Below are 24,565 nucleotides of genomic sequence, written 5' to 3' on the forward strand. Positions count from 1 at the left end.
TCCTTTTGAATTTGTAACGAAAGCCTAAAGTAGGAATAGAGTGGTCTTACTCTCCTTCAGCTGATTCTGTTCAAAGAGATGGGCCGTCAAATATGTCTTGTGCACTTGTGCCAACCATCCCCATCGTAGGGTTGGTAGTCACACACTATGGGGTTGGTTGTCCCTGTGTTATTGTAATGGGGGGGAAATCAAAAATGTAGACAGTCTTAACAAATCATTTAAAATGATGTAAAACACATCTCCTGCACATCTACTGCACCAAGATTGCGTATTTTCACTGTATGTTTGTGTGTGCATTATGTATATAGCCAATTGTTGTGGATGTTTGGGTTTATTATACACATTGGAAACTATTGAATAATTAATGAAAAAAGGGTACGTGCTATAAGCTTTACATCTGGAGGAGTCTGGCTCTTATTTATCTTCCTGACAAAGTTTCTGCTCATTTTGCTATCTTAAAAAAAAGAAAGAAGTAGATATATCTCACCATATACGTATACGCCAACATGTGAAAACCAATCCCGAAGAGAATGTGACAATCATCCCCAACTGGGAGCTAACAACCACATGTTTTGGCGTAGCAAAGAAGAAACCTACCTAACTATCGCTCTCTCTTCATACTTTTTAATGGTAATGATTGTTTTATTATAAACTCATTGTGTAAAAGCCTAGAAGAGAACCACTGAAGAGTTGGATATTTACATGTTCACATGCAAAACACTAAAGGTCCTCTCACCTCAATGTCAAGTGGTTTTAAGTAACATCTCACCTAAATTCTGAAACTTTCAGTACCAACACTTTTTAACAGCGCCATCTAGGGACCGAGATCTGATGAGTGTGACAACCAACCCCGTTCTCCCCGACTTTTCCTGCCATACCAATTAAACATTTTCAGCATAAGGATGGCCAGATGTGTTAAAAGATCATTTTGCTTTCCCATCTCTGTTTAATCAAATAAAGAAAGTTATGCGTGATTAAAACAGGTGCTATGGTGACCATAGTGATATCTGGTCATCCCTCACTGTAATGTCAGACTGCTAGAAATAGTCACAAACATGTGGCTGGATAAGTTAAAACTGCATAGATCCTGAGAGGACTCTTCATCAAAACATAAGGCACTTTGACTCTGCATGGGAGAGTTCATATGTGTAGCTTCAGTCATTGCCAGAATGTTAATATGCTTCTCATTGAAATAATGTGTTAACTGTGTAGATAATTAAACTGATTGTTAGTATAATGAGGCGCACTATCTACATCTATCTACACAGCCTATTTCTAGTCTGTATCTGCGACAGTGCAAAAACGAAACTAAAACTTCCCTCCCTGTGCTGAGTTTCGTTTTATAATAAAAGACATACTGGCTGCAGAGAGATGCGGTCTACGACAACATTTATTGGTGAGTTTTTGTATTATTTCTCAGTCATAGCTTACACTTTACTCATTAAGAACTGTAACGATGTCTAAAACCCTATTTTTATGGGACTTCAGCAAAAAAAGGCTCAGCAGACTGCAACGCGTTACCTTAAATGACCTCGGGTGTTAAGTCAGGACAGCCTGGATGACAGGGGAAAAAAGTCACTTTCTGCTCTGCGTAATCTATTTATATATACTGTGTATAAGAAGTTTCATATGTCGATCTTAACCCAAAAGACAAGTTTAAACGCGTAAAAAAGACGCTTAGCTTGCAATAAATAAAACACGCATAAGAAATAATGCTGCGTAAACGCACGCACCTTTTGTTTGAGATTATAAATTCGTCATGAATATCGACGTCAGTATAACTATCTATTAGCTGTCTGTTTTGTTATTGTTAACTCACATAAGTGACGTTTAAACTTAGTCGTGAACACAATCTTTCAGAAGTATTTATTGAACAAAATATAAACCAAAAGCCAAAAAAGCACAGTGGAAATTTAATTAGGCTATATATTTAAAACATCTTGGGGGAGCCAACCTCAACCAGAGCACGTATTTAGGGGGAAACACAACTTTTTAGGTTTCAATTTTGAATAAAAGTGAATATGTGGCAAAATAAAAGATTTAAATGAGGTTTCATTAAGAAATAAGTACTGTGAATGAATAAAAGAGCAGCACCAGCTCCTGAACAAGAATGCATGAGTCCACTACTTTGTTTTGTTGTAGTTCAGTCATCAGTTAAAGTCGTCTTTCAAGTGTGAGATTGTGTGTGAAGTTATACACTACATGCACGTGTGCTTTTGTTCATGTTTTCTTCTTTGTGTCCCAGCTGATGGAGTCTGATCATGGATGAGGAGCTTGGCCCTAATGAGGAAGATGTAAAGTTCGTCTTGGCTCAAGAATCCTCAGAGCTCCTTCATATCCTTAGCCGTCAGTCACCAGAAGTCGTAATGGAGTTGTGCCAAATGATGCCCGGTGGTGCTGGGTTGACCATCGACCAGCCGCTCTTCTCTAGCTCTTCAGCAGCAGCAGCAGCAGCAGCAATAGCAGCCACGTTGGACTATTTCCAGACTGCCAGCGCTGCACATTGCCGCCGCTTTCTTCAGAGTGTGTGTTTGTTATGCGAGAACATCCCCATGCATCTGGAGTCACGGCTCATGTCAGTGGCAGGATATGCAACCAGTGAGTATGAGATGAAATGTTGGTGAGGCATGCAAGTCCTCAGCTAAAAGATTTATATAGTCTTTCAACTGTTTGCTGTCTGACAACATGCCCAATCATGTGCAGTCCTTGGTTCACTTTTAGTAGCTGGGTGGCCTACATACATGCAGTCAAAAACCACACCACAAAAGTAAATTTGAGTCATTAAAGTAGGTATTAAGTTTCATACACATGTATAATGTATGAGTTACAGACATGTAGCTCAACGTTTAGGAGAAGTGATAGTTCAGTGTCTTAAGGAGAGTCTACATGGCCGTTGTATGTATTATAAGGGGAATTTAACAAAAAACCTTACAGGGCATGTAGCAGGGCAAAGGTGGCACGGTAATGTGGGGACTTTTCTTTCTTTCTTTCTTTTTTTCTTTTACTTTCATTTATGAAAGTTAAAGAAAGCACCCTCTTTTGCTGCCTGATTAAGGTGTGGCCAGAAGAGCCTTGAGGAACAATGCAGATGCAAACACGTGGTTTTTGTTCTTTTGTTGCACATCTGTCGTTCAGTGGTTTGGATCATATGCTCATATGATTTGGACTCTATCTTTAAAGGAATGTCTTGTATGATTATATAGCTCATAGTGTTGTGTTCTTAAGTTTATATTCATGTATATTCTTGGACGATTTATTGTATGCTTATTTGTTTTCAAGAGGGTTAGTGTTTTTTGGGGTTAGGCATTTCTGCTGTGTGTTTTCCCTACTCTCCTTTGCCTATCTACACATCTGCCCTGCATGTTTCTTTATCAACCTTCCCCTACTTCCTGTGTTAATTCAAGCCAAGTCAACTATAGTGAGACATGACAGTCTCACTATAAACTAAATTAGAGCCCAATCAGAAAAAAAAGTCTGTTAAAACCACTTAAAACAGAACAAATTAGTTCATCCTCTTTGAAACATTTATTTATGTATTTATTTTTGTGCATGCTCGCTCATTTAAGCTAGATAAGGTGATCAAATTTTTTTGATGATGTTTTGTTTTCTGTCATGGTTTTATCACAGGTGGTTAATCTTCTACTGTTTAATATCTTTTGAGAGCGGCATGCCCCTTATTAAACTAAAACTTCAGTACAACACTTAACCATAAATGTTGCCTCATTCTGGTGTGGCTTATTGCTAAATTTGGCATCAAACAGTGTATGTGGTAATGTCAGTGTTTCCTCCTACTATGCAGTCATACATGACATTTTCCACGACACTCAGTATGTACATTTTTGCTCTGTTCGCTGCAAGTAGTGGGATAATGAATAATAAGTGATAAATGCACTAGTTTCAAAAATCAGTCTTTTTGCTGGCCTGGCTAACAGTATGTCAACGTGTTTGTCTGTCCAGGCGATGACACGCAGTCTCCAGCAACAGAACCAGTGTCTCCCAAACACACAGGTAGTTCACATTTGTTTGTCTGTGTCCGTCTGTGCGAGTGTGAGAATTATACAGGTGTGAGCTGACTTGTCTAAGAGTGTGTCCCTTTGATTTTATGCTTTATTTACAGACTTTCAGAACCATCTTTCTATACATCCAGCAGTATAAACAGGCAACATTTCTTCAGTGCACTTTTTATTCCTCCACACACACTCAGTTATCATGGACTTTATGTTGCTTTGTTGTAGTATTTGCATATGCAGCACAGTCAATACAACTCCTAAAATAAAATGTGGCTTATCTGAAAAACATGAGCACAATTAAATACACTGTTAAGATGAAGTTGCAGCTTCTTCCGGTCTTGGTTTTTCCTCCAAAACGCTAGAACCAAGACCAAATGATCTGTTTTTAGCTGAAAAGTGTGTCTCTTTACTTGGTATTTGTGTTTTTTATTAGTTTATAGTGAAGAATTCCACAGCAGAGTATTAGCATTTAGCATTACTGACGAACTTACGTGGAAAAGTGAAACTGAAAGGTAACAGTGGTCCGATTTAGATGTAACAATTCTTCTGCTGTTTCTCTTCTCTTTCACTTTGGGAATCCCCCACATTGTTTCCTTGCCTTAATCTGATGATTTAGAAAACTAAAAGTGAAGGGTTGTCATTATATAAAATATTCACTAATCCTGCATTGCATTTATATCTTATTAATGTGTGATTCACATCCTCAGTATTTACAGATGTGTTTTTTTTCCTGTAGATGAATGTGAAATTTCCAGCTGCAGTGTAACAGAAGAGAAGCTGTCATCGCCTCCTGCAGAGCAGCTGTTCATCAAACGCCCACGGATTGGTACTGAGGACACCTATCCATTATAGATTGCAGACACACACACACACTCACAAACTAACCTTGCAAGTAGCCATTCGGTGGTTAAAGTCCGAGGGTTTATAACAACAACTGGGCACGGTGTGGTTGAGGCTGCCTTGTTGCCAATTTGTCTCTTTGGCAATTGCAATAAAATTGGCACTGCAGTAAAACAAAAATAAATTCCTTACTTTCTGAGAAGCAATAAAACTATTAAATGAGTAAATTGAATGACACACAAGGTCATTCATTGCTCTTTCTATTGCAATTATTTTTTTATTTTGTAGATTTAATATTAGTTAATTAATTAAACTTTCTCTCAAGTGGACCCAAACCATGCCCGAACAATGCACCCACAGCATAGCAGCCACCAGATCCCCCCTCACTGTATTTTATATTTCATTTATTTATTTTAGTTAAATTGTCAGGGACAGTGCATATTGATAAACATTTCTGTAAATATGCGAGAATTTAGGCTAATGTTCACCTGTTGTCCCTGCCAGGTGTGAGTTGGCAGCCTAAAATCAAGAAAACAAGTTTAAAACACTGTTTGTAATTTTAGTAATAGCTTAATAAATAATAATAATAATAATCATACTACTACTAATAATAATAATAATAATAATAATAATAATAATAATATAAAACATACATAAATACAAAACACGGAGGGGTCAAACTCAAACGTGTGCTATTTTTTCCTTTAAATTGTCACCTACCTGTACTTTTATTGGAATGACTGGATACTATTATGTTAAAACATTGAATCCATTTCAGATCTATGTTAAAGTCATAGATCCCCCCCCCCCCCCCCCCCCCCCGTGCAGACGCTTTGAGCGCTTAGTTGAAAATCTGAAGATTTTACATAGGCGCTGGTGTCAACACTGCCTCACCTATCAGACAACTTATCATTTATTAGATGGGGGGTTCATATATTTCTGTGCTCCTCCGGTTGATGCTCGTGATGACGAACAATATCAATCCAAATAGAGAGGAGCCTATGAGGCCGTGTTCAAACCAGCCGTCGGGGCGGTGTGGCGGAGCTCTGCAGGGTTGAGCGGAGCTGTGTGGACGTGTGTGTGTGTGTGTGTGTGTCTGAGCTTGTGAAACTATCAGAAAATAATTATTGATCTGATTCAAATGCTTGCTTGCAACCACCGCCCTCCTCTTTTCATTCACTCTCTCCCTTTCATTGGTGCTCTCAGCAGTCTAGTCTGCGGCTGTGATTGGCGACCGCAGCGTCCCCAAAACAAGACAGCGGTCGTTTTGTTGCGGTCTGCACACAACCACACCTAAAACCTAAAAGTTTATCTAAACCTGCACCGCATAGTAAGAACAAATAGTTAAATCATAGGAATCAAAGGGGTGATGTTAGTCTGTCAATCTGTCATACAACAAACGGAGGGGAAAAAACACGCACGCAGCGTTTTTTTCTCTCGACACGCGCCAGCTGTTGCTCGCCACCAACGTCAACGTAACCATATAACTAAGTTTACATAGGCACGCAGTGAAAAGTTATGAGATGTATACATTCCTAAGTGATGTTTTAACTATAGTAGTAAAGCAAACATCTTAACCATTAAACAGGCAACGTGCAGCAGGAGATACACACTGTTTTAACACCCAGATAGGAGCATCATTAGTTGAGGTGGTTGTTTCATTGTATGTGCCTTGAATTGGTAGAAATCTAGAAGCTTTACTTTGATAGAAATTATACAAATCAAGTTTAGAAACTATGTGTGATATTTAATGACAAGAGAAAGCAAGAATATGTCATTTCTCTTTATCAAATAAAACATTCAGTTGTTTTTACCGTTATGATCATTTTTATAATAGGGGCAACGGAACTCATAAAATCAAAAATATATTTAAAAAAAATATGTGTGGAAATATTTTACTTTAGGCGTAAATGAGATAACTAGTAACATCAAATTATGTTTTTTTACATCTCATTTTCCACTACTACCTGTTTAAGGGTTGTGGTTCCTTTCATTGAATATCATATTACCATGGTAACCCCTGTTCTGATGTCTGGATGTGTAGAACTCAAAACAAGATGCATGAATAAGAGTTTATTAATAATTACCCACTGAGACTTTATTTAATAATAAGCTTTCAAAACTGAAGTTACAAGGTGCTTCACACAATACAATATTAACAGGATAAGAAAAGAACACAATAAACACAATAAGCAAGCATAAATAAATGAAACATAAATAGAAAAAAGCAGCAATTATACAATATTACAGAAATGCCTGTCTTTACAAGTGGGTTTTAAAAAACTTGAAAAAAAAAAAAAAAAAGTGCTGACTCAGCTGACCTGATACTGGGTGGGAGTTTGTTCCACAGCGTTGGGGCTACAACAGTAAAAGCATGGTTTTAGTTTTAAGCCTGGATCTTGAAACCTGTAACGACAACTGATTTTCAGATCTGAGGGATCTTGGTGCAGGATAAGGTGTGAGGAGTTTAGAGATGTAAAGTGGAGCCAGACCATGTACGGATTTGAAAGTTAGAAGAAAGTTTAAGAGCTCTAAAATAACTTTGTATATGTCACCACATACATGTAGGAATTAGTCTGTTGAAACTGCAAGTAACTTATTAAAGAATGCATCGTCAGACCCTGTATATTTGTGAATTGTGACTTTACACTTCCACAAGAAGAAGTTTTCTTCATAATGAATATACTGGTATGTCCACAGATTACTGGGAGCAGTGCATTGCTGCGGTCATACGTATGCTGCAGGGGAGGTGGAAGCGACTGACAAAGCAGCTGGTGCAGGATGTCCAGCTGGAGAATGTGTGGGTCAGCCTAAGAACGGCCAGCAGAGTCAGGGAGAAACCAGATCAAACCCCTGGGTCAGCAGACAGAGGGGGCAGAACGCCGGGTGAGCATCAACTCCCCTTATTATACAAGAAAAATCTACCAAACGTATAATAAGAGAATATTCTCCATTTAAATGCAGGAAATATATAGAAATATACGCAAATGTCTTACATGCAGTTGAATAAAAACTCACCTTAATTTGAGTGGCTTGGTCATGCTGACATTAAAAACTTTAGTAGACACGCAAAATTAAAGTGTCCTGTCCACATTTTTCACCTGACTCAGAGCCTGATTTGGATTATGGATCTCTGGAGTCTCGAGTGACATTGGAGAACTTCCTCCAGGGATGTGCAGGAAAGGTGACAGTTCTCGTGGGCCAGGCCGGATCAGGAAAAACTCTGCTCACATCTTGTTTAGGACAGCAGTGGTCACGAGGCCTTGTAAGTTCCCCTTTTTGTTCCTCATCATTAAATAGTTCAATGTTTACTTTATGAAGAAACACAAACAAATAAAGAACAACGAGCAGTTTCGCTTAATGATCATTGATGATTAATGACCACACTGACAGTGTGCATCAGCCAGCAGGGTCAGGGTCAAAGTAAGTGACGTCTGTTGGTTTTATCTTAGTATTCCTGGATAATTTATCATTTTTCTCAACTTGTCTCCCTCTACTTGGTTAAATTTGTAATTTCTCCTCATTTTACTCTCTCTATCCCTTCTTTTATGTCTCTTGTTTCAATCTTTCTCTTATCATCCAGGGCTTTATACCATCATCCTACCTGTTTGTCCTGCTAGAGTTTCGTCAGCTCAACTTACTGTCACAGCCTCTCTCCCTGTCCGACCTACTCTTCCATCTCTACCTCCCTCCCAATTGGGACCATGAGGAAAAGGTACGCAGGTGGCAATAAGAGATCCGCGGCTTTACGAATGTCTGACTTTTCTGCTGTAACGTGTGAAAGTACGATGTTAAATATGTGGTCATCATTAGCTGATTACGTTTAAGCCTTTATAGCACTCCTGCACTGAGATAAAGTGTGTTTCAACCATTTTCAGGTTGCTTGAAATATATATTTTAATTAAATTTAAATAAAAAAATTAAATTTGTTATATTACAAGTAGTACACTGTGTTTAAACACCTGTAATTTATCTTGGTGCACTAATACATTGTCCTTGCTACTCTTTAATTTGTTTGAACAGCGAGCCATTTTGGATTACCTCCTTTCCAATCCAGAGCAAAGCTGCTGGGTGCTGGATGGATATGATGAGTTTCACAGCAAGGTCACAAAACAAGAGGTGCAAAGGGAACCGTTGGACCCGTACACACTTCTTCCTGTCGCAGACCTCATCTCAGGGTTGTTAAATCGTCAGCTTCTCCCAGGGTGCACTGTGGTGGTCACCTGTCGCTCACGAGACGTCATCGATTTGGAAGGAATATCAGATAAAGTGGGGCAGCTGGTGGGGTGGGACCGCCACCAGATCAAGGAGTATGTGGGCAACTTCTTTGTAAAAGGTGAAGACTTGCATACTTTTATATTTATATAACAATGTTTGTTTTTTTATTAAAATATATTTCAATTTCTTTTGTCTAGCTTATCTTATCAGCCAAAAACACACATCCTCACCTGTAAGGCAAATGGAAGTGGTCAAAATGATTTTACACCAGTTGTCCTTATCATCTGGGACAGCAGTACTGGCTGCTTGACAGTCGATGGTCTGTAGTCAAGATGTCAGAAGATGCAGTTGTGACTCATTTGCACTCATGAATTTATTTCCTTTGTGGCAGAAAAATACATTACACAAACCGTAGAAACAGGTTGAACTGTTAAACACTTTCAGGGTTGACGGATATTTGATCTTGTGAACACTTAATTGTCTAGTCCTCGAAATAAAATGACCCTCACAGTTTTCCTGAATAAAATATTGTCATACATTCAAGCCAATAAGATAATGCTTTAAATACTTTGCTTTAAAATGTGTTCTGAGTTCTGGGCGATACGGACAATATCAAATGTCACAATATTTATGACTAAATACCTCGATATAGTAGTGCAACAATAATGTAGTGATGACTATTATTAGCCTTTAAAACCAGGAAAACACTTAAGCCAGATCACAATATTACAATATCCAAAATCTAAGACGATATCTAGTCTCATATTATATAAATGTAATATATCATATATATTGCCCAGTGCTGATCCTGTGTCCTTCTAAAGTCTGATCAAAAATAATCAAATAATAATGCTGTCCTCATGTACACTATGAATTATCATGTTGCATTATGGGAATCGTAGGATTCAGGATTTTTTGGAACTTGACCTATATTAGTTATTAAAAGTTAAGACATGTCAACCTCTCTTGCATGTCACCCAACGTTATGCGTGTACTAAGTGTGCTTCACAGAATTGCTGGTGTACCCCTTTAAGACCTCATGTACCAGTAGATCATTGCATAGGGTCCCAGCATAACATTTCTGCTTTGAATCCATTTTGAGAGAATATATTAGAGGATTATGGCAAAAATGTCTAAGTGGTGTAACCATAAAAACTTTGTACCAAATAATTCAACTTGCTTAAAAACACAAAATTCTCAATAAAACACCAAATCAACTAGTCTGGCATGATCTTACATTATAACTTTTATATTAAATAAAGGTAATGGAATATAATTGTTCTAAATATATTTTTTAATTTATATGGGGAATCATGTAGGTGGATAAAATATTTGATATTTATCATTATTTTGTGGTTACACCATTTGACATTTTCAGGAGCATTCAGTCTTACTTTTGGTAAAAAAAATGGTGCAAATGTAATTTTCAAATGACGTAAAACCAACAAAAATACAAAATACAAATATACATTATATCAAACCTGATGCTGCTTTTAAATCTATTTTTTAAGATATTTTTGAATTGCTCAACTTGCCAACCCTTATTTGTCACTGACCCATAAATGCTCTATCATGTGTTCTTAGAATAAATTGCAAAACAAAAGAAAAACAAAAAGCTAGGATCCTTTGGCGCAGGTTAAACTCATATAAAGCAGTTTCTTTGTTTTGAAACTGACACTCACACAATTGTTTTCTTGGCTGGGAATTACATTAGATCACTAAACTTAATGCAGTAAAAAGAACTGAACAGACGCAACAGGAAGAGGAGAGTTAATCATGAGAAGAGGTGTAATCTGCCTAAGTAAGTGAAAACACCTGTGTGGGTCTACTTTATGTGTCTGTGGGCTTTAACTCATTTATATCTCCACTGCGAAGGTCCCTCAATCCAGGCAAAAGATCTCCTTCTTTCTAATGGACACCTCCTTGCCATGTCGTCCCTCCCTGCCCTCTGCAACATCTGCTGCATCTGTCTGCAGTATTTACTGCTGGAAGGTAAAAAGGAACAGACAAGAGCTACATCTGGAGACAGGGAGGGAGCGAGAGGAAGAGAAGAAAGAAAAGACGTCATGGAGAAAGAGGTAAAACGAGTTCAAGTAGGAACAAGACGAGGGCGCGAAGACGTAATGATGGACGGAACAAATGGCAGACCCAACCTATCTCCCACACTACCCCAGATACCCTGCACACTCACCCAGGTCTACCTCACTGTCCTTGGTGCATATCTGAGCCGTGACCATGATAAAGGAGGAAGAAATGTCAAGCCAAAGACGGCAAGCTTTCCACACAGGTGAAGCTTCTTTAGAGCTCTTAACATATTAACACCGCTTGACACTGTTACCGGAAACACATAGCATTACATTTCAATAAATTTGATTAACAAGGTGACTTGAGAGAGCTTGACTGTTCACTTCTCGTCTATTTAAAGAACCCTGTTTGTGTAACTTCTTCATTTGAATGATATTCACAGTCACTATTGAGGAGCTGTTCCCTTTCATATGATGCTTAATTTTACATTATACATATATATATATATATATATATATATATATATATATATATATATATATATATATATATATATATATATATATATATATATATATATATATATATATATCTACCACTGCAGCAAATGGTGTTCGAATTAATCAAATTAATTCATTTATTTTCGGTCTCTTTGTGCAGCACTGTGCCTGTGCTGACCAGCCTGGGTCAGTATCAGTCTGAGTTGTGTGAGCTGAGTCAGCTGGCCTGGAGAGGGTTAGAGGAAGGCAACATCCTCTTTCAGGAAGAACACATTACTCAGGAGGTTCTTGCATTTTCAGTCAGGATAGAGCTCCTGTCAAAGGTTAGACATGGCTGTATGTGTGAATGTTCTCTACATATCTGTGGGTGTACAAGGCTTCTACTGAATTAAGGGGATTATTGTTGAAGAAGGTATGGTTGTCAGGGGGACGTGTGTGTACAGTATGTGTTGGTGGGGGTGGGCATGTGGGGGACATACTTTATTTTTAACTGTGTTTGCTTAAAAATGAAATTACTAGTGTTGGATAACATTGTAACTACACTTGTGGTTAGAGCTCTTCCCGCTCCTCATCTGGCCAGCTCACGTGGCTGCTTCCCCTTTTCAAATTCCATTGTTTGCATATGTAAAAACTGAATAAAGTTCATATCCTGATGTAGAGCTGTTTTTCACAGAAGTTTCACAGTGAAAAGCTTGTGATAGAAAGCAGCAGCATTAATAGTGACTGTTTCAAATAATTATGAAAACAGGAAATGAAAGCAGATCAGATATCAGTGAGGTTAATACCTGTTATGTAAAAGTAATAAGAGTACAATAAGTAATGTTGCCTCATTGTCATTGCAGATTAGAGTGACGTTTTCTTTACAGTGAGCATTACAGCCCTAGACTCTCAGTCTTGTTAGTGACATCATAAATAATGCACATCTGTGTCTTCCTGCAAGGTGGAGCTCAGACGGGAGGACGGGATGGATCTCAACGCCTACTGCTTCGCCCATCTGACCTTACAGGAGTTTTTGGCCGCGCTCAGAATCATGACCAGTAATGATGTTAGCGACGCGGAGCTCAAGAAGCGGTAAGAGACGGAATTCAAGTAAACCTAATGGGACCGGAAAGTCAGTTACAATTTCAATTAACTACAAATGTTTATTTACGTTATACAACAGTGTTATAGGGGTTGCTAGGCAATTCCTTAAGTCTGTGCGTGTTGACAGAGCGAGCGAGCGACCTATCAGCTGGGTGACGTACTGGAAACAGGCGTGGTTTTCAGAAGTACAGCATGTACAGTACCCAATCTGTTTAGAGCTGTCCTACCACCTTTGCAGTGTACAAAAATACCAAGCAGATGGGTAAAGTTACTATTAGGTCAGGTAAGCACAGTGTCCTACTGTGTGTACTGCTACAAAAATAGAGCCCTGTAACCTAAGCCTTGAAAAATCACCTCCTACATAACAACAAACAACACTTCCATATGTTTATCAATCTTTTGGCTTACACCAAGCCCAAAATGCTACTGAACTCATTAGTGTGTGAAGGATAGTGACACAAGGTGCAAAAGAGTGCTACTGGATTTAACCGGATAAATTCACACTGTATACCAGGAATAACTTAGCCAAGGAAGTAAGATGAGCTGAGTAAGTCAAGCACGCTACCAAACATGGCTGACCTCCTTTCCTATACGGGGTGGCAGCAAATGCTCCGATGCAGGCACAAAGCAGATGGTCTAATCAGAGGAATGGAGGTTCAAGGGGTCGCCACCAGCACAAGACATGACACGGCAGATACGTTACAGCAGGAACCGATCACTGTCACTCAATAATAGCCTTCTTCCACATCATGGATTATGAATTACTGTATATAAACAGCCTGCTTGTTCCTTTCTGCCTCATATTTTGCCTTGGTACTACTACTGGTGTCATTATAGCTGAAACACATACTATATAACTGTAAGATCCCTGGTTCAACTCTGGCTGGAGAACTTTCAAGTCATACCGCTTTGTCTAAACTCATGTTTTCAGTCTATAGCTACGCTGCAAGCTGTCCAATAGCCAAAAAAGCTCTTCTGTAATTCAGTTAGAGACGTCTAAATTATTTCCCAGCCCTCTTAACAGCTCTGTCTAATATATTACCTTAATTTACACTAAGGTTGCTGAATGCTACACAAAGTAAAACACAAAATGCTCTCTGGCAGATTGATATCAACTCTTTTTACAGCATCCGTACAAACTCCAAACCCCATCAGATATGTGTGTGAGTGTCAGTCACTGGTTTGCTTCTGTAAATCAAAAAGTACCTAAATAAACGGGGTAGTGAGGTATTATTCTCAGCTGGCTGGTGAGTTGATGAACATTCCTCTACACAGCAATATACTGCAGGTGTGTCCCTTAATCTTGATCAAAGTAAAACTTCCTCATTGCTCTCTCAGATTCAGCCTGAAAACCCGCTGGATGACCAGGTCAGACCAGAGGACGGTCTTCACCGACTCCCTGTACCAGTATGTATGTGGTCTGGCGTCCCCGCAATGCACCCAGGCCCTTGTTCAATTAGCCAGGACTTCTGGTGGAACTGGAGGTCAAACTTGGGTCCAAAAACGGCAAGCCCTTGTTCTGAATCTTCTCACAAAACTGTGTCAAAACAACACCCTGACTGGACCAAAGGTAAAATGAACTGAAGTATCATTTAACGGTATTGACTTTTGTGGACCACTTTTATCTCTGTCTCTTTCCAAATGTATCCTTTCTACATTTGCCCAGGTATTGGAGCTTTGCCACTGTGTCCAGGAGAGCCAAGACCACCAACTGGCCAAGCTGGTTGTAGATACAAGAACCAACCTGGAGCTACGCAACATCCGGCTGATATCTAAAGATATCGATGCTCTGGCTTTTGTAGTTAACTCAGTGGGTGATAACGGCATCGGTTTGGACTTTGGGGCGTGCTCAATGGAGTTGGAGTGTTTAGATGTTCTGCCCAGGTGTCGGTACATTCGACACCTCAGGTTTGTCGACACAAACAGTCACACAAGCGAAACGATATAGCATCAGCACACACTTGTCTACAGAATTCAAATCAAATTGAATCTAAAAAATGTCTTCCTACGCATCCACAGTGTATTTAATTTCCATCTAAGTGAGGAAGAAGTTGCCAGAAGAGGCTTACATGTGATTTATATTTGCTTCTGAAGTTAGATGTGTTTACATATCATATGATAATTACCTATGATGGGATTTTCTCTCCGTTGGAACACATCAAGGAATAAAGTATACATGTCAAGAATCAGTCAGCTATGTAAAGTACAACATGTACAACATGCACACACTTGCGTTTGCATGGTACAAGATGCAAAGGCCAAGTGAGGCTAAGAACTATTTTTATGGCAAGAGACTGAGACTGAGACTGAAAACTGCTGTTGTAACAGATGGAGATGATGAGATCGATGGTGTTGAGCTGTCATTAATCTGAATACCTGCGTTTAGCCTCTGGACATTTATAGAGCTGTTGCACTGAGGCTGTGAATATGGAAAGAGCTTCTACTCTATCTTTGGCATTCCTCAGCCACCTGTCCCACTTACTGTGAGACTAACTGGAGCTTCTTGTCTCCTGCTGTGATCCTGTCAGTGTGTCTGTAACACGTAGGCATGCAATAGCCTGGACTCATGTGTAATAAGAAAAGGATGGCAGGATGACAACTGTCCCCTATAAAGGATATGAAGAGATAGTTTGCAAAAAACAGATATCTCCATTTTTAGTAATTTTCAAACTGCAGCTGGGTTGTAACTCAACACAATGCAGGTACTTACAATATTAAACTTTACTGATTCACCAATAAATTGAATTGGTGATATGAACACAGAAACAGCATCACTAATTAGAAGATAACATCCAGCAGACTAACTCTTCTTGAGACAAATCCCAACATCTCACACTGAATTCTTCTAAAACATTTTTTTTTTTTTCAGTTTTCATAGCCGGAAGTACGGTGACAAGTTTGCCAAGAAGCTGTCTTCCACTTTGCCTCAGTTCAAAAACTTGAGAAAACTAGAGTAAGTTTTTCATTGTTGTATTTTCCTCTTACTGTCTTTCAGTGTGTGTTTAAAGTCTCTTTAAATGGTTTTAATTCAGATCTATCTCAACAACAGTGGTGTTTTTAACATGTTAACCTTCCTCAGACTATAGTCATATACAGTATCAGTTACTTTGATTTCCTGCAGGAATACACAGCAGCAGAAGCCATCTGTCCTTAAAGTCAGGAAATAGAACAATTACAACAGGGCCTTGAATCAAATCCTTCAAATTCGATTGAAACACTAAAATGTGGACGTAGCTTGGCAAATACAGTGCGATACAGGGCTGTAGAGAGAAACAGAGCTACAGTATATGGGATTGTTGGCCTCCACACACTCCACCTTCTCCTGTTTTATTAGATCAGGAAGAAGAGAGATGAAGATAAGAATAAATTCATCCTCAGCCGCATTCTTTTGGAAATGAAAACCAAGTTTTTACAAGCTGATAACAAACAGACACCTCCCCTTATGATGTCCCTGTGTGAGCTACTGCGACTAGTACAGAGGATTATCTAGTTGCCCAAAATCACATGAACACATGATGATGTTGTAATACATTTTTCTATACACATATTACAACTGCTAGTACTTATTATAGTATATACTATGATATATTATTTATTTAATTATTACTGATTTACATATGACATCCATCTGCTTCTTTTGAACAATTGACAGATGGACACAAGATTATTACTGGGAAAATGTCACTGTGTCTTTAACTCCTACAGAATAAATGTCAATGTATTTTGTCTTTGTCTTCTTCAGGTTTTGTGGTGCCAGCCTGACTGCCACAGGAGCAGATAGTTTGGCTTCTGCTCTACAGAAATGTCCAGACATCACTGAAATCAAGTATGTTTGCAGTGTATTTATACAGTATATCTAACTTCATATCACTGCTACAGCAAACACATGTTTAAAAGTTTGTGGGGTTGCTGCAATCAAATATAATGTTGAAATATTTTGGACACAGGTCGATAATATGGCTAAATGGCTAAAATAGGCTTTGGTTTTTTTTTTTGCAGCCTGAGCGACAACAACCTGAAAGATGTCGGGATTAAACGCATAGCTGATATCTTTACCAAACTACCACGACTGGTCTCTGTAAGGTAAGTTTCTACTTCTCATGTCGGTGCTTTTTCCCCCCCTTCACCACAATACAGCGTCTCAAGATGTTGCAGATTTTGTGGTTAAGAGTTTTGTGTGTGTGCATGTGATCTGCAGGCTGGGTCGAAACAACACCTCCCTGGCTGCAGTGGACTTCCTCATAGGGCAAATGTCTTCATGTTTGAACATCCAACGTATTCATGCAGAGTATGACCACACACACATGTTCACACACTTACAGCATCAGTGTTTTTAAATGATTTATCAAAGAGGCTGTACTGCTCTCTCTTGTGTGTGTTTGGTAATTTCCCACCCACTCTCACTCTCACTCTCACTCCCACTCTCACTCTCACTCTTACTCTCAATCTCTCATCTGACAGCAGTTTGTTGAATATACAAAATATTTTCTCAGTCACATGAAAAAATGAAGTCCAAACTTACCCTATTGGCCCTTAATAACAATTATGTAGAAGTAAACCAACTAAACAGCATGCAGATACATTTGTTATACAATTGTTAAACAAGAGGACAAGTTTTTTTTCTTTTTTTGCAGTGGGATGAAAGAAGTGACAGTATCTTTCTGCCAAAACTCTGAAATGACCAGGTGAGTTTTATAGGATACAAGCTGTAAATGGGTCAGTAACAAATAAGGGTTGGCAAGATGAGCAATTCAAAAATATCTTTAAAAATAGTTTTAAAAGCAGCATCAGGTTTGTTAAAATGTACGTTTTAAAATGTAGTTTTGGTTTTAAGTCATTTGAAATGATATTTGCACCACTTTTTAAAACTAAAAGTAAGACTGAATGCTCCGGAAAATGTCAAATGGTGTAACCACAAAAGAATGATAAATATTAAATATTTTATCCACCTACAGTGTATTTAAGTGTACTTATACTAATAAATACTTAATTTAAAACAAAATGTAAATGGTTCCTGATTGACATGATTCCCCAGAGTAAATTTAATATTTAGAACAATTGTATTCCATTACCTTTATTTAATATCAAAAGTTATAATGTAAGATCATGCCAAACTAGTTGATATGGTGTTTTATTGAGAATTTACTGTTTTTAAGTAAGTTGAATTATTTGGTGCAAAGTTTTTATGGTTACACCACTTAGACATTTTTGCCATAATCGTCTAATATTTTCTCTCAAAATGGATTCAAAGCAAAAATGTTATGCTGGGTCCACAAAAAGTTTTATATTATTATTATAATATAATTTTATAATTAAAATTATAAACGTTTATTTTAACATTGTAACATCTTTAAATTTGACTAAACAACATTTACACAAAAAACCCTCATTGACTCATACAGAAACCATACAGTTTGTCTTCAGTGAACAACATCAAACAAATACTGAAATCCTGTCTTATTTATGCTTCCCTCTGCAGACATAAAAGCAAGTCTGAACTAACAATCAGGTAAGACATTAGATGATATCATAAATTGTGATCGATCTCAATTGTGACCGATCTCTCAGCTCCAACTATGGAGCTGTGAGATCAAGTGATGACTGCCATTGTCATTGACATCGACATTGCCATTGATGAAGACGCCTCCTCCTCTTGTCTGGAACGTCTCAGCCAGTTCTGAGCAAGAGATAGTGACGCACATCGTTCAGTCTCGTAGGTTCATGGTTTCAGTTATTACTTCCGATCTATTTTTAAATTACACACACTGTCCCCACACACCTTCCTTTAATGACTGATACCACAGTGTCATGAGGAACAGAGGAATCCACTCCCTCACGTTCACACCCAGCAGTTAAACAAAAAAAACCGGCAGAACCCAACGGTGCAGGGGTTTCCACATTGACTGTGTAAAATCTAGAACATGTACAGTGAGGACTCCATGTTGCTGGTGCACAGAATTCTATTAGAGGAAACTCTTTTAAAGTGGTCCAGGAAGTGGTTACAGTTCTGGTGGGGAGAGCTACAACAGTACCTGAGACTGTGAGGGTCTGAATGGGCCTCAGAGATTTTATCTCCCAATGCTTTGTTTATTGACTTTTTAAATTGAAAACAAACCCAACATATAATTCCCCCATATGGGTTAAGGGTGTATCCACATAATTTAGAAATAAGTATTCCCAAAATACTCCTAATTAACCATATAAGTACTAATATATACTATAAATACACATTTGTACACCCATACCTACAGTACACATATAAGTAGATACATTTCAGCATTAAAAAAACCCCCAAAAAACCCTGAAAAAACAAGTAGATAGAAAAACTTTAAAAAAATTTAAATTTATTTTAAATTAAATTAATTTAATTTAATTTAATTTAAATAATAGGAAGAAAAATAAACAATAATAATTACTATTATAGAAATGAAATAATAATCAATTAAAAAAAACTCTTATCCCAATTAAAGAAATTCACTCTCGCTGTAATAACTGAATAAGGAAGATCTAATTAGAAGAGGATGTATTAGTGGCAGGTCCTGTTGTCTTTATGAATACTCATGAATTTACAGTCAAGTTACTTATAAATTGCAGAAAAGGTGTCCACATCTCATAGAACTCTTCAGCTTTGGCTTTTACTACAGTATGTATGTTAGTTTTCCTAAAGCCTCAGAGGTAGTTAATCCAATGGGATGAACACTGTTTAGACACAGGGAGCCCCTTTTTTTTTTAAATCATTGAAAAAGATAAATAACAGAGAGTGTAACAGAGAAGACACGCCTGTATTATCAGCCTTCCATTTCAAACATTGATTTACAGACGGAGCATGTAAATCACTCACTCTCTTAGCCAAGAGGAAGCTGTGTTGGGAGACAAAAACAGGTTGGACTAGTCTATAGGCTCATAAAAGCTTGATCAAAGCATCTTATGCACCAAAGGGAGATCTTAAAAAATGGAGCTCTGGGCTCCATCTCTCAAGCACAGAGACAGCTTTTTTCTTTAACTTATTACTGAGGGAAACATTTTATGAAACAAACAATATGAGACAAAACAGCACTTGCCCAAAGCTGCAAGCTACAGTAATTACTAAGCACAAGGTAACCTGAAACTAAGCAGTACACCCTCTGCTATTTAAATGCAAGTGCAAACCACAAAAGAACACCTTCACCACGGGCATGAGGCAAGTAAAGCAAAGAGAAGGAAGCTCGTTCAACCGGATGCTCTTATAAACGGCAAGCCAAGCCTCTTAATGACAGTCACAAGACCTTGTTGACGTAAGGTCTCGAGGATAGGTAGAAGAATGGCATCATTCAAGGTACGGACCATGGTGACAGTCTGAGTGAGTGACTACCCCCCCCCTGGATCTTTGCCAATGTGATAGTTCCCTTGACAAATGTTGCTCCTGCTTTAAAGTGAAACAGCTGTAAGCAGAGTGCGTGTACCTTGACTTACTACTACATACTGACTGCTGTATTATTAAGTCAGTGCCTGAACAGCATAAACGTGATGATGGATTTTTCTTCATACATTTAAAAAAAAAAAAAAAAAGAATTTTATTTATTTGTATCACTGCTTCGTTGTTAAGTTTGAATCTGTTGCTACCATTTTTTGTCCAGCTTGTTGAACCAGAAATGGAGCAAGTCTGAGATGCAAACTGTTGCAAACTCGTTGGCATGTTGCCCCACGCTGTCTGTCCTGGAGTAAGTATAGCTCTTCAAATGTGGCAAAACACCATTCCACACACACAATGACACAACACATACAAACAGAATATCATGGTCCTAAATGTCGCTGTCACACAGCCTTGTCTCCCGTGTTCACTCGTGTGTGGTGTTGGCATGGGCGTGGTTCTTTCTTGGCATCCTCTGGGCAGGTTAAATAAATGAGCCACAGTCCATTCTGATTGTGGCTCATTTAACTCACCTGCCCATCCTGCACATTTGCCTTCCATCAACCCATCAGGATTATTACATTTTGTCAGTTTCTATTTTAATGGCCACAGCTTCTCCAGCTATTACGGTAAAAGTGGAGCGGCTGAAACTCACAGACCACTGTGCATAGCCGATCTTCTCATGCGACACTAATCAGCCAATCGAATTGGACTCGTCTGTCAGTGAGATACACATGGACAAAAGAGTGCATATGTGAAATTAAGTTTATGGTTTAAGATTTAGTTGAAGTTTAAAAGTAAAAATTGATTTATTTATTTTTTCTAAAGCTAAGCACTTTATTTAAGAAGCACAATCAAAAGCTCTCTGTAATGCACTTTATTTTAAAAGGCCATCTTTATTTGAAAAGAAAATTGATTTATCTTATTTGATCTATTTTATTATTTATTTGAATCCCACAAGTTCAGTGTAAATACTTATAAATGTTGTTGCCATATTCTAGAATTCTACTGTACTTACGCTAGCACTAATCCTTATACGCTTCTCCTCAGCCAGGCGTGCCCTCTCCCTCATTCACTCAGCTCTGCCATCACTTCTCTACCTTCTGCTTTGCCTGCCATCCTCAATCCCCTTTATTCCTACAATAAAGCCTGTTTAATATGACTCATTACTATTGATTGTGTCAGTGTGTTTGTGTCTGCCTTTACTGATTGTAACACTTAATGTAGTTATTGACTTACCATTTTCCTATTGCAAGTATTTAACATCAGTAGTTGGTAGAACTTGTCTTTTTATATGTGCCTCAGTAGTTTTCCAATTGATTTGATAGTAAATTTAATGAGCTATCACTTCCTTTTTTGCATGTTATTATCAGATACCATCAGTTGATTTGCTAATGCCCATCACAGTGGATAGTGTAGGTCTATATCCATCATTTGCCACTAAGCATGCATATAGTATATTCATGCATATTAAATGCATTGAGGCGTGTGTGTGTGTGTGTGTGTGTGTGTGTGTGTGTGTGTGTGTGCACCCTAGTCTGTCTGGAGGCCAGTGGGATGTGGAAACTCTGAAGATACTGACTCAGTTTTTGCCCAAGTTCAGCGTCACCAAAAAGATCATGTAAGACACCAAACTACCCATCACAAATAAATGTCTTATATCATAACATATAAAGCTCTCTTCTATTCCTTATTCAGTTCAGAGCCACATACTGTTCGTACAACGTTCAATTATGAAAGTTTTGGTTCACCGTTTAATTTTTTTGCTCAGGAATAACCACAAAAACAGTGTTCAGCATCCATATTAAATAACTTGCAAACAGATGTTCTCCTGATGTTCTCATGTCTCTTCTCAGTTTGGATGACAGCTGCTCTTCAGTGAAGGGTTTGGTTGTTCTGACTGCTCTGCTGTCTGATTGTCCTGCTGTAACGCAGCTGCGTATCAGGTACAAACACACTCATAATGTATGCTATATGCTATAAAAAGCAGGCATGCCTAAACACAATAGTTGCAGATATTTCTAGACATACTGTACCAATACATTCATTATGACTAAAACACACCACACTGTAAAACAATCAAAATCATGATCACATTTGACTAGTTTATTAGTTTACAACAAGCTCCTTTATTATGAATGACTGGGTTCATTCACATACACTCATGAATCTTTCTTGAATAATTATAAACCTAACAGACTACTTAATAGTGATGTCACCACTGCAACGTAACTGTGTTTCTTTGTGTTTCAGACTACAGAGCCCTGTCCAGGTGTCTATGGTGTTCTTTGAAGAGACACAGCAACCTGCAAATGAAATATCTAAAACACTCTGGTATGTATTACATTATTATTGTCACAAATAGTATAGAATGAAACATGTTCTTCATCTATAGATATGAGAGATTCCACTGATGTAGATGATGTTAATGATATTACTGAATTGTAATATTACTGGTGAGATTATGATTGTGACGATAGTAATCATGATGCCGTTGCCTCCGTCAGTCTCAGCTGCTGTGATCTACGCCCTGCTGATCTGCAGAATGTGTGGAAGAGTTTGGGAACCTCTTCTGATCTCACAGTGTTGGAGTAAGATACAATCAGAAACAATATTTACATTGAATATTTAGCAGCCTATATAAATGTAAAAAATATACTTTTTTTTTTTTGACTTGCATACAAAACCAAGATCTCATTACGTATGGGTCAGTGACGTGATGCAACCCAGTGTCAATTGGTGTAACCAGCATTTTTTCATTAAAATTTGATTTTATATACAGGAAAATAAATGTAACTAAACTAAAATGTGGAATAAATATAATCCACTTTTGCAATACAACACTATGATTTTGTAACTAATTTTACATCATTTGTCAATACTTATTTAGAAAAAATGGTTGTAATTATTATAATTATGAGTAATTATTTGTATAAGTACACTTAAATACACTGTAGGTGGATAAAATATTTAATATTTATCATTCTTTTGTGGTTACACCATTTGACATTTTCAGGAGCATTCAGTCTTACTTTTGGTTAAAAAAAATGTTGCAAATGTCATTTTCAAATTACGTAAAACGAACAAAAATTCAAAATGTACACTCTAAAAAACCTGATGCTGCTTTTAAAACTAGTTTTGAAGATATTTTTGAATTGCTCATCTTGCCAACCCTTATTTGTCACTGACCCACATACATTTCAGCTCACTACAGATTCAGTATCATTTGCATACATACTATGTTGAAATCAGCCCCGCAAAACAAATGTGTGCATTTTAGTAGTTTCAATAAACTGTGTGAGTGAAACATCTGCCAAAAACATTCCTCAACAGTTGCTTTCTCTCAGAGTTGTGTCATGTTAGTCACAGTGGCCAAAATCCAGAACATCTGTGTCTTCATGGTTAATTTAGACATGGCCTTAAATTATAATGGGATGTTGTTTGAATGGTCTTGTGCTTCATTCACTTTTTCTGCGTCCCCATTGGATTTGGGCGTTTCCCCTTTTTTTGGGGAGTTACTATTTACTTTTTACATTTACATCTTGCTCTTGACACTGTTTTAACCCTACATTCTTCTCTGTCAGTCTGTCCAGTAACAGTTTAGGCGACAAAGGTCTGAGCAAACTGGTGGACGCCCTGCCTCGTCTCAGCAACATCCAAGAAATCAAGTAAGACTCACATACTGTACATAATGACAAAGAAAAGATACTCTCAAAGCAGTTGTAAAACATATTTTACCAGGTGATTTATAATGCAAAATGTATTTATTATGATGTATTAGTATGATGAGGATTTAATAAGAATGAGCGCAAGTTCTGTGTGTGCCATAGCTTTTTTGAGTGAGGGGGGGAGGGAGGAACAGATGGTATGTTGGCAAAAGCATGTCTATTATTTTCTCACTAAACAGGTTCCAAACAACATGTGCCGACGCTGGCAGCTACTGTGTTTACCCCGGGGCATTATCCAGGATAAATGAATGCCCTCCTGGCGGTCTCATTATGTTTGTGTGTGTTTTTCAGTGCCAGTAACAATGGCATCAGCATGGAGGGAGTGGTGTTGCTGGCTGGTGCTTTGTGCTCCCATAACAACTTAACACAAATTCACATCAGGTACCCTTTTGTTTTATATTTTAAGCATTTAATGGTTTTAGTAGAGCAATAACAGAATAAGCACTGTCGCCAACAAGGCAAGCTGCGAGCCAGAAGTACAACAGCTGATAATTGCTGCCTCTATGACTTCATATTTGTTTATGAAAATACAAGTATATATACACAGTAGACATTTGCACAGAAGTGAGTGGACTGAGGAGACAATAGTTTATTAGAAACTAAAAACTGATGTTAAAAAGTAGAGCTCGACCGATATTATCGGCCGATATTGATCTATCACAGATATATTGGTATCGGAAAATATGTTGTCTGACATGTGCTAAAAAAATTGTTTTCATTTTATTTAATTCAAGTTTAATATGTATGTTGAAAAAAAAAAAAAGTATAACA

General features: G+C 37.9%; 1 protein-coding gene across 1 annotated transcript in view; it reads left to right on the plus strand.

Moving 5' to 3' along the window:
* Positions 1-1,353: 1,353 nt before the first annotated feature.
* Positions 1,354-24,565, plus strand: part of nlrc5 (NLR family, CARD domain containing 5) — a 37,028-nt gene continuing 13,816 nt past the window's right edge. Inside the window, exons 1-26 of the mRNA XM_062420967.1 lie at positions 1,354-1,396; positions 2,246-2,598; positions 3,958-4,008; positions 4,747-4,836; positions 7,551-7,736; positions 7,961-8,115; positions 8,434-8,565; positions 8,874-9,186; positions 10,944-11,355; positions 11,754-11,916; positions 12,534-12,664; positions 14,015-14,246; positions 14,343-14,584; positions 15,546-15,629; positions 16,419-16,502; positions 16,676-16,759; positions 16,875-16,964; positions 17,311-17,361; positions 18,156-18,185; positions 20,293-20,376; positions 21,604-21,687; positions 21,923-22,012; positions 22,320-22,400; positions 22,574-22,657; positions 23,651-23,734; positions 24,086-24,175. Coding sequence (XP_062276951.1) covers positions 2,262-2,598; positions 3,958-4,008; positions 4,747-4,836; positions 7,551-7,736; positions 7,961-8,115; positions 8,434-8,565; positions 8,874-9,186; positions 10,944-11,355; positions 11,754-11,916; positions 12,534-12,664; positions 14,015-14,246; positions 14,343-14,584; positions 15,546-15,629; positions 16,419-16,502; positions 16,676-16,759; positions 16,875-16,964; positions 17,311-17,361; positions 18,156-18,185; positions 20,293-20,376; positions 21,604-21,687; positions 21,923-22,012; positions 22,320-22,400; positions 22,574-22,657; positions 23,651-23,734; positions 24,086-24,175 — 3,464 coding nt within the window. The 5' untranslated portion in view covers positions 1,354-1,396; positions 2,246-2,261. The remainder of the gene's footprint in view (positions 1,397-2,245; positions 2,599-3,957; positions 4,009-4,746; positions 4,837-7,550; positions 7,737-7,960; positions 8,116-8,433; positions 8,566-8,873; positions 9,187-10,943; positions 11,356-11,753; positions 11,917-12,533; positions 12,665-14,014; positions 14,247-14,342; positions 14,585-15,545; positions 15,630-16,418; positions 16,503-16,675; positions 16,760-16,874; positions 16,965-17,310; positions 17,362-18,155; positions 18,186-20,292; positions 20,377-21,603; positions 21,688-21,922; positions 22,013-22,319; positions 22,401-22,573; positions 22,658-23,650; positions 23,735-24,085; positions 24,176-24,565) is intronic.

Source organism: Scomber scombrus, chromosome 6, assembly GCF_963691925.1.
Source record: "Scomber scombrus chromosome 6, fScoSco1.1, whole genome shotgun sequence".
Taxonomy (NCBI): Eukaryota; Metazoa; Chordata; class Actinopteri; order Scombriformes; family Scombridae; genus Scomber; species Scomber scombrus.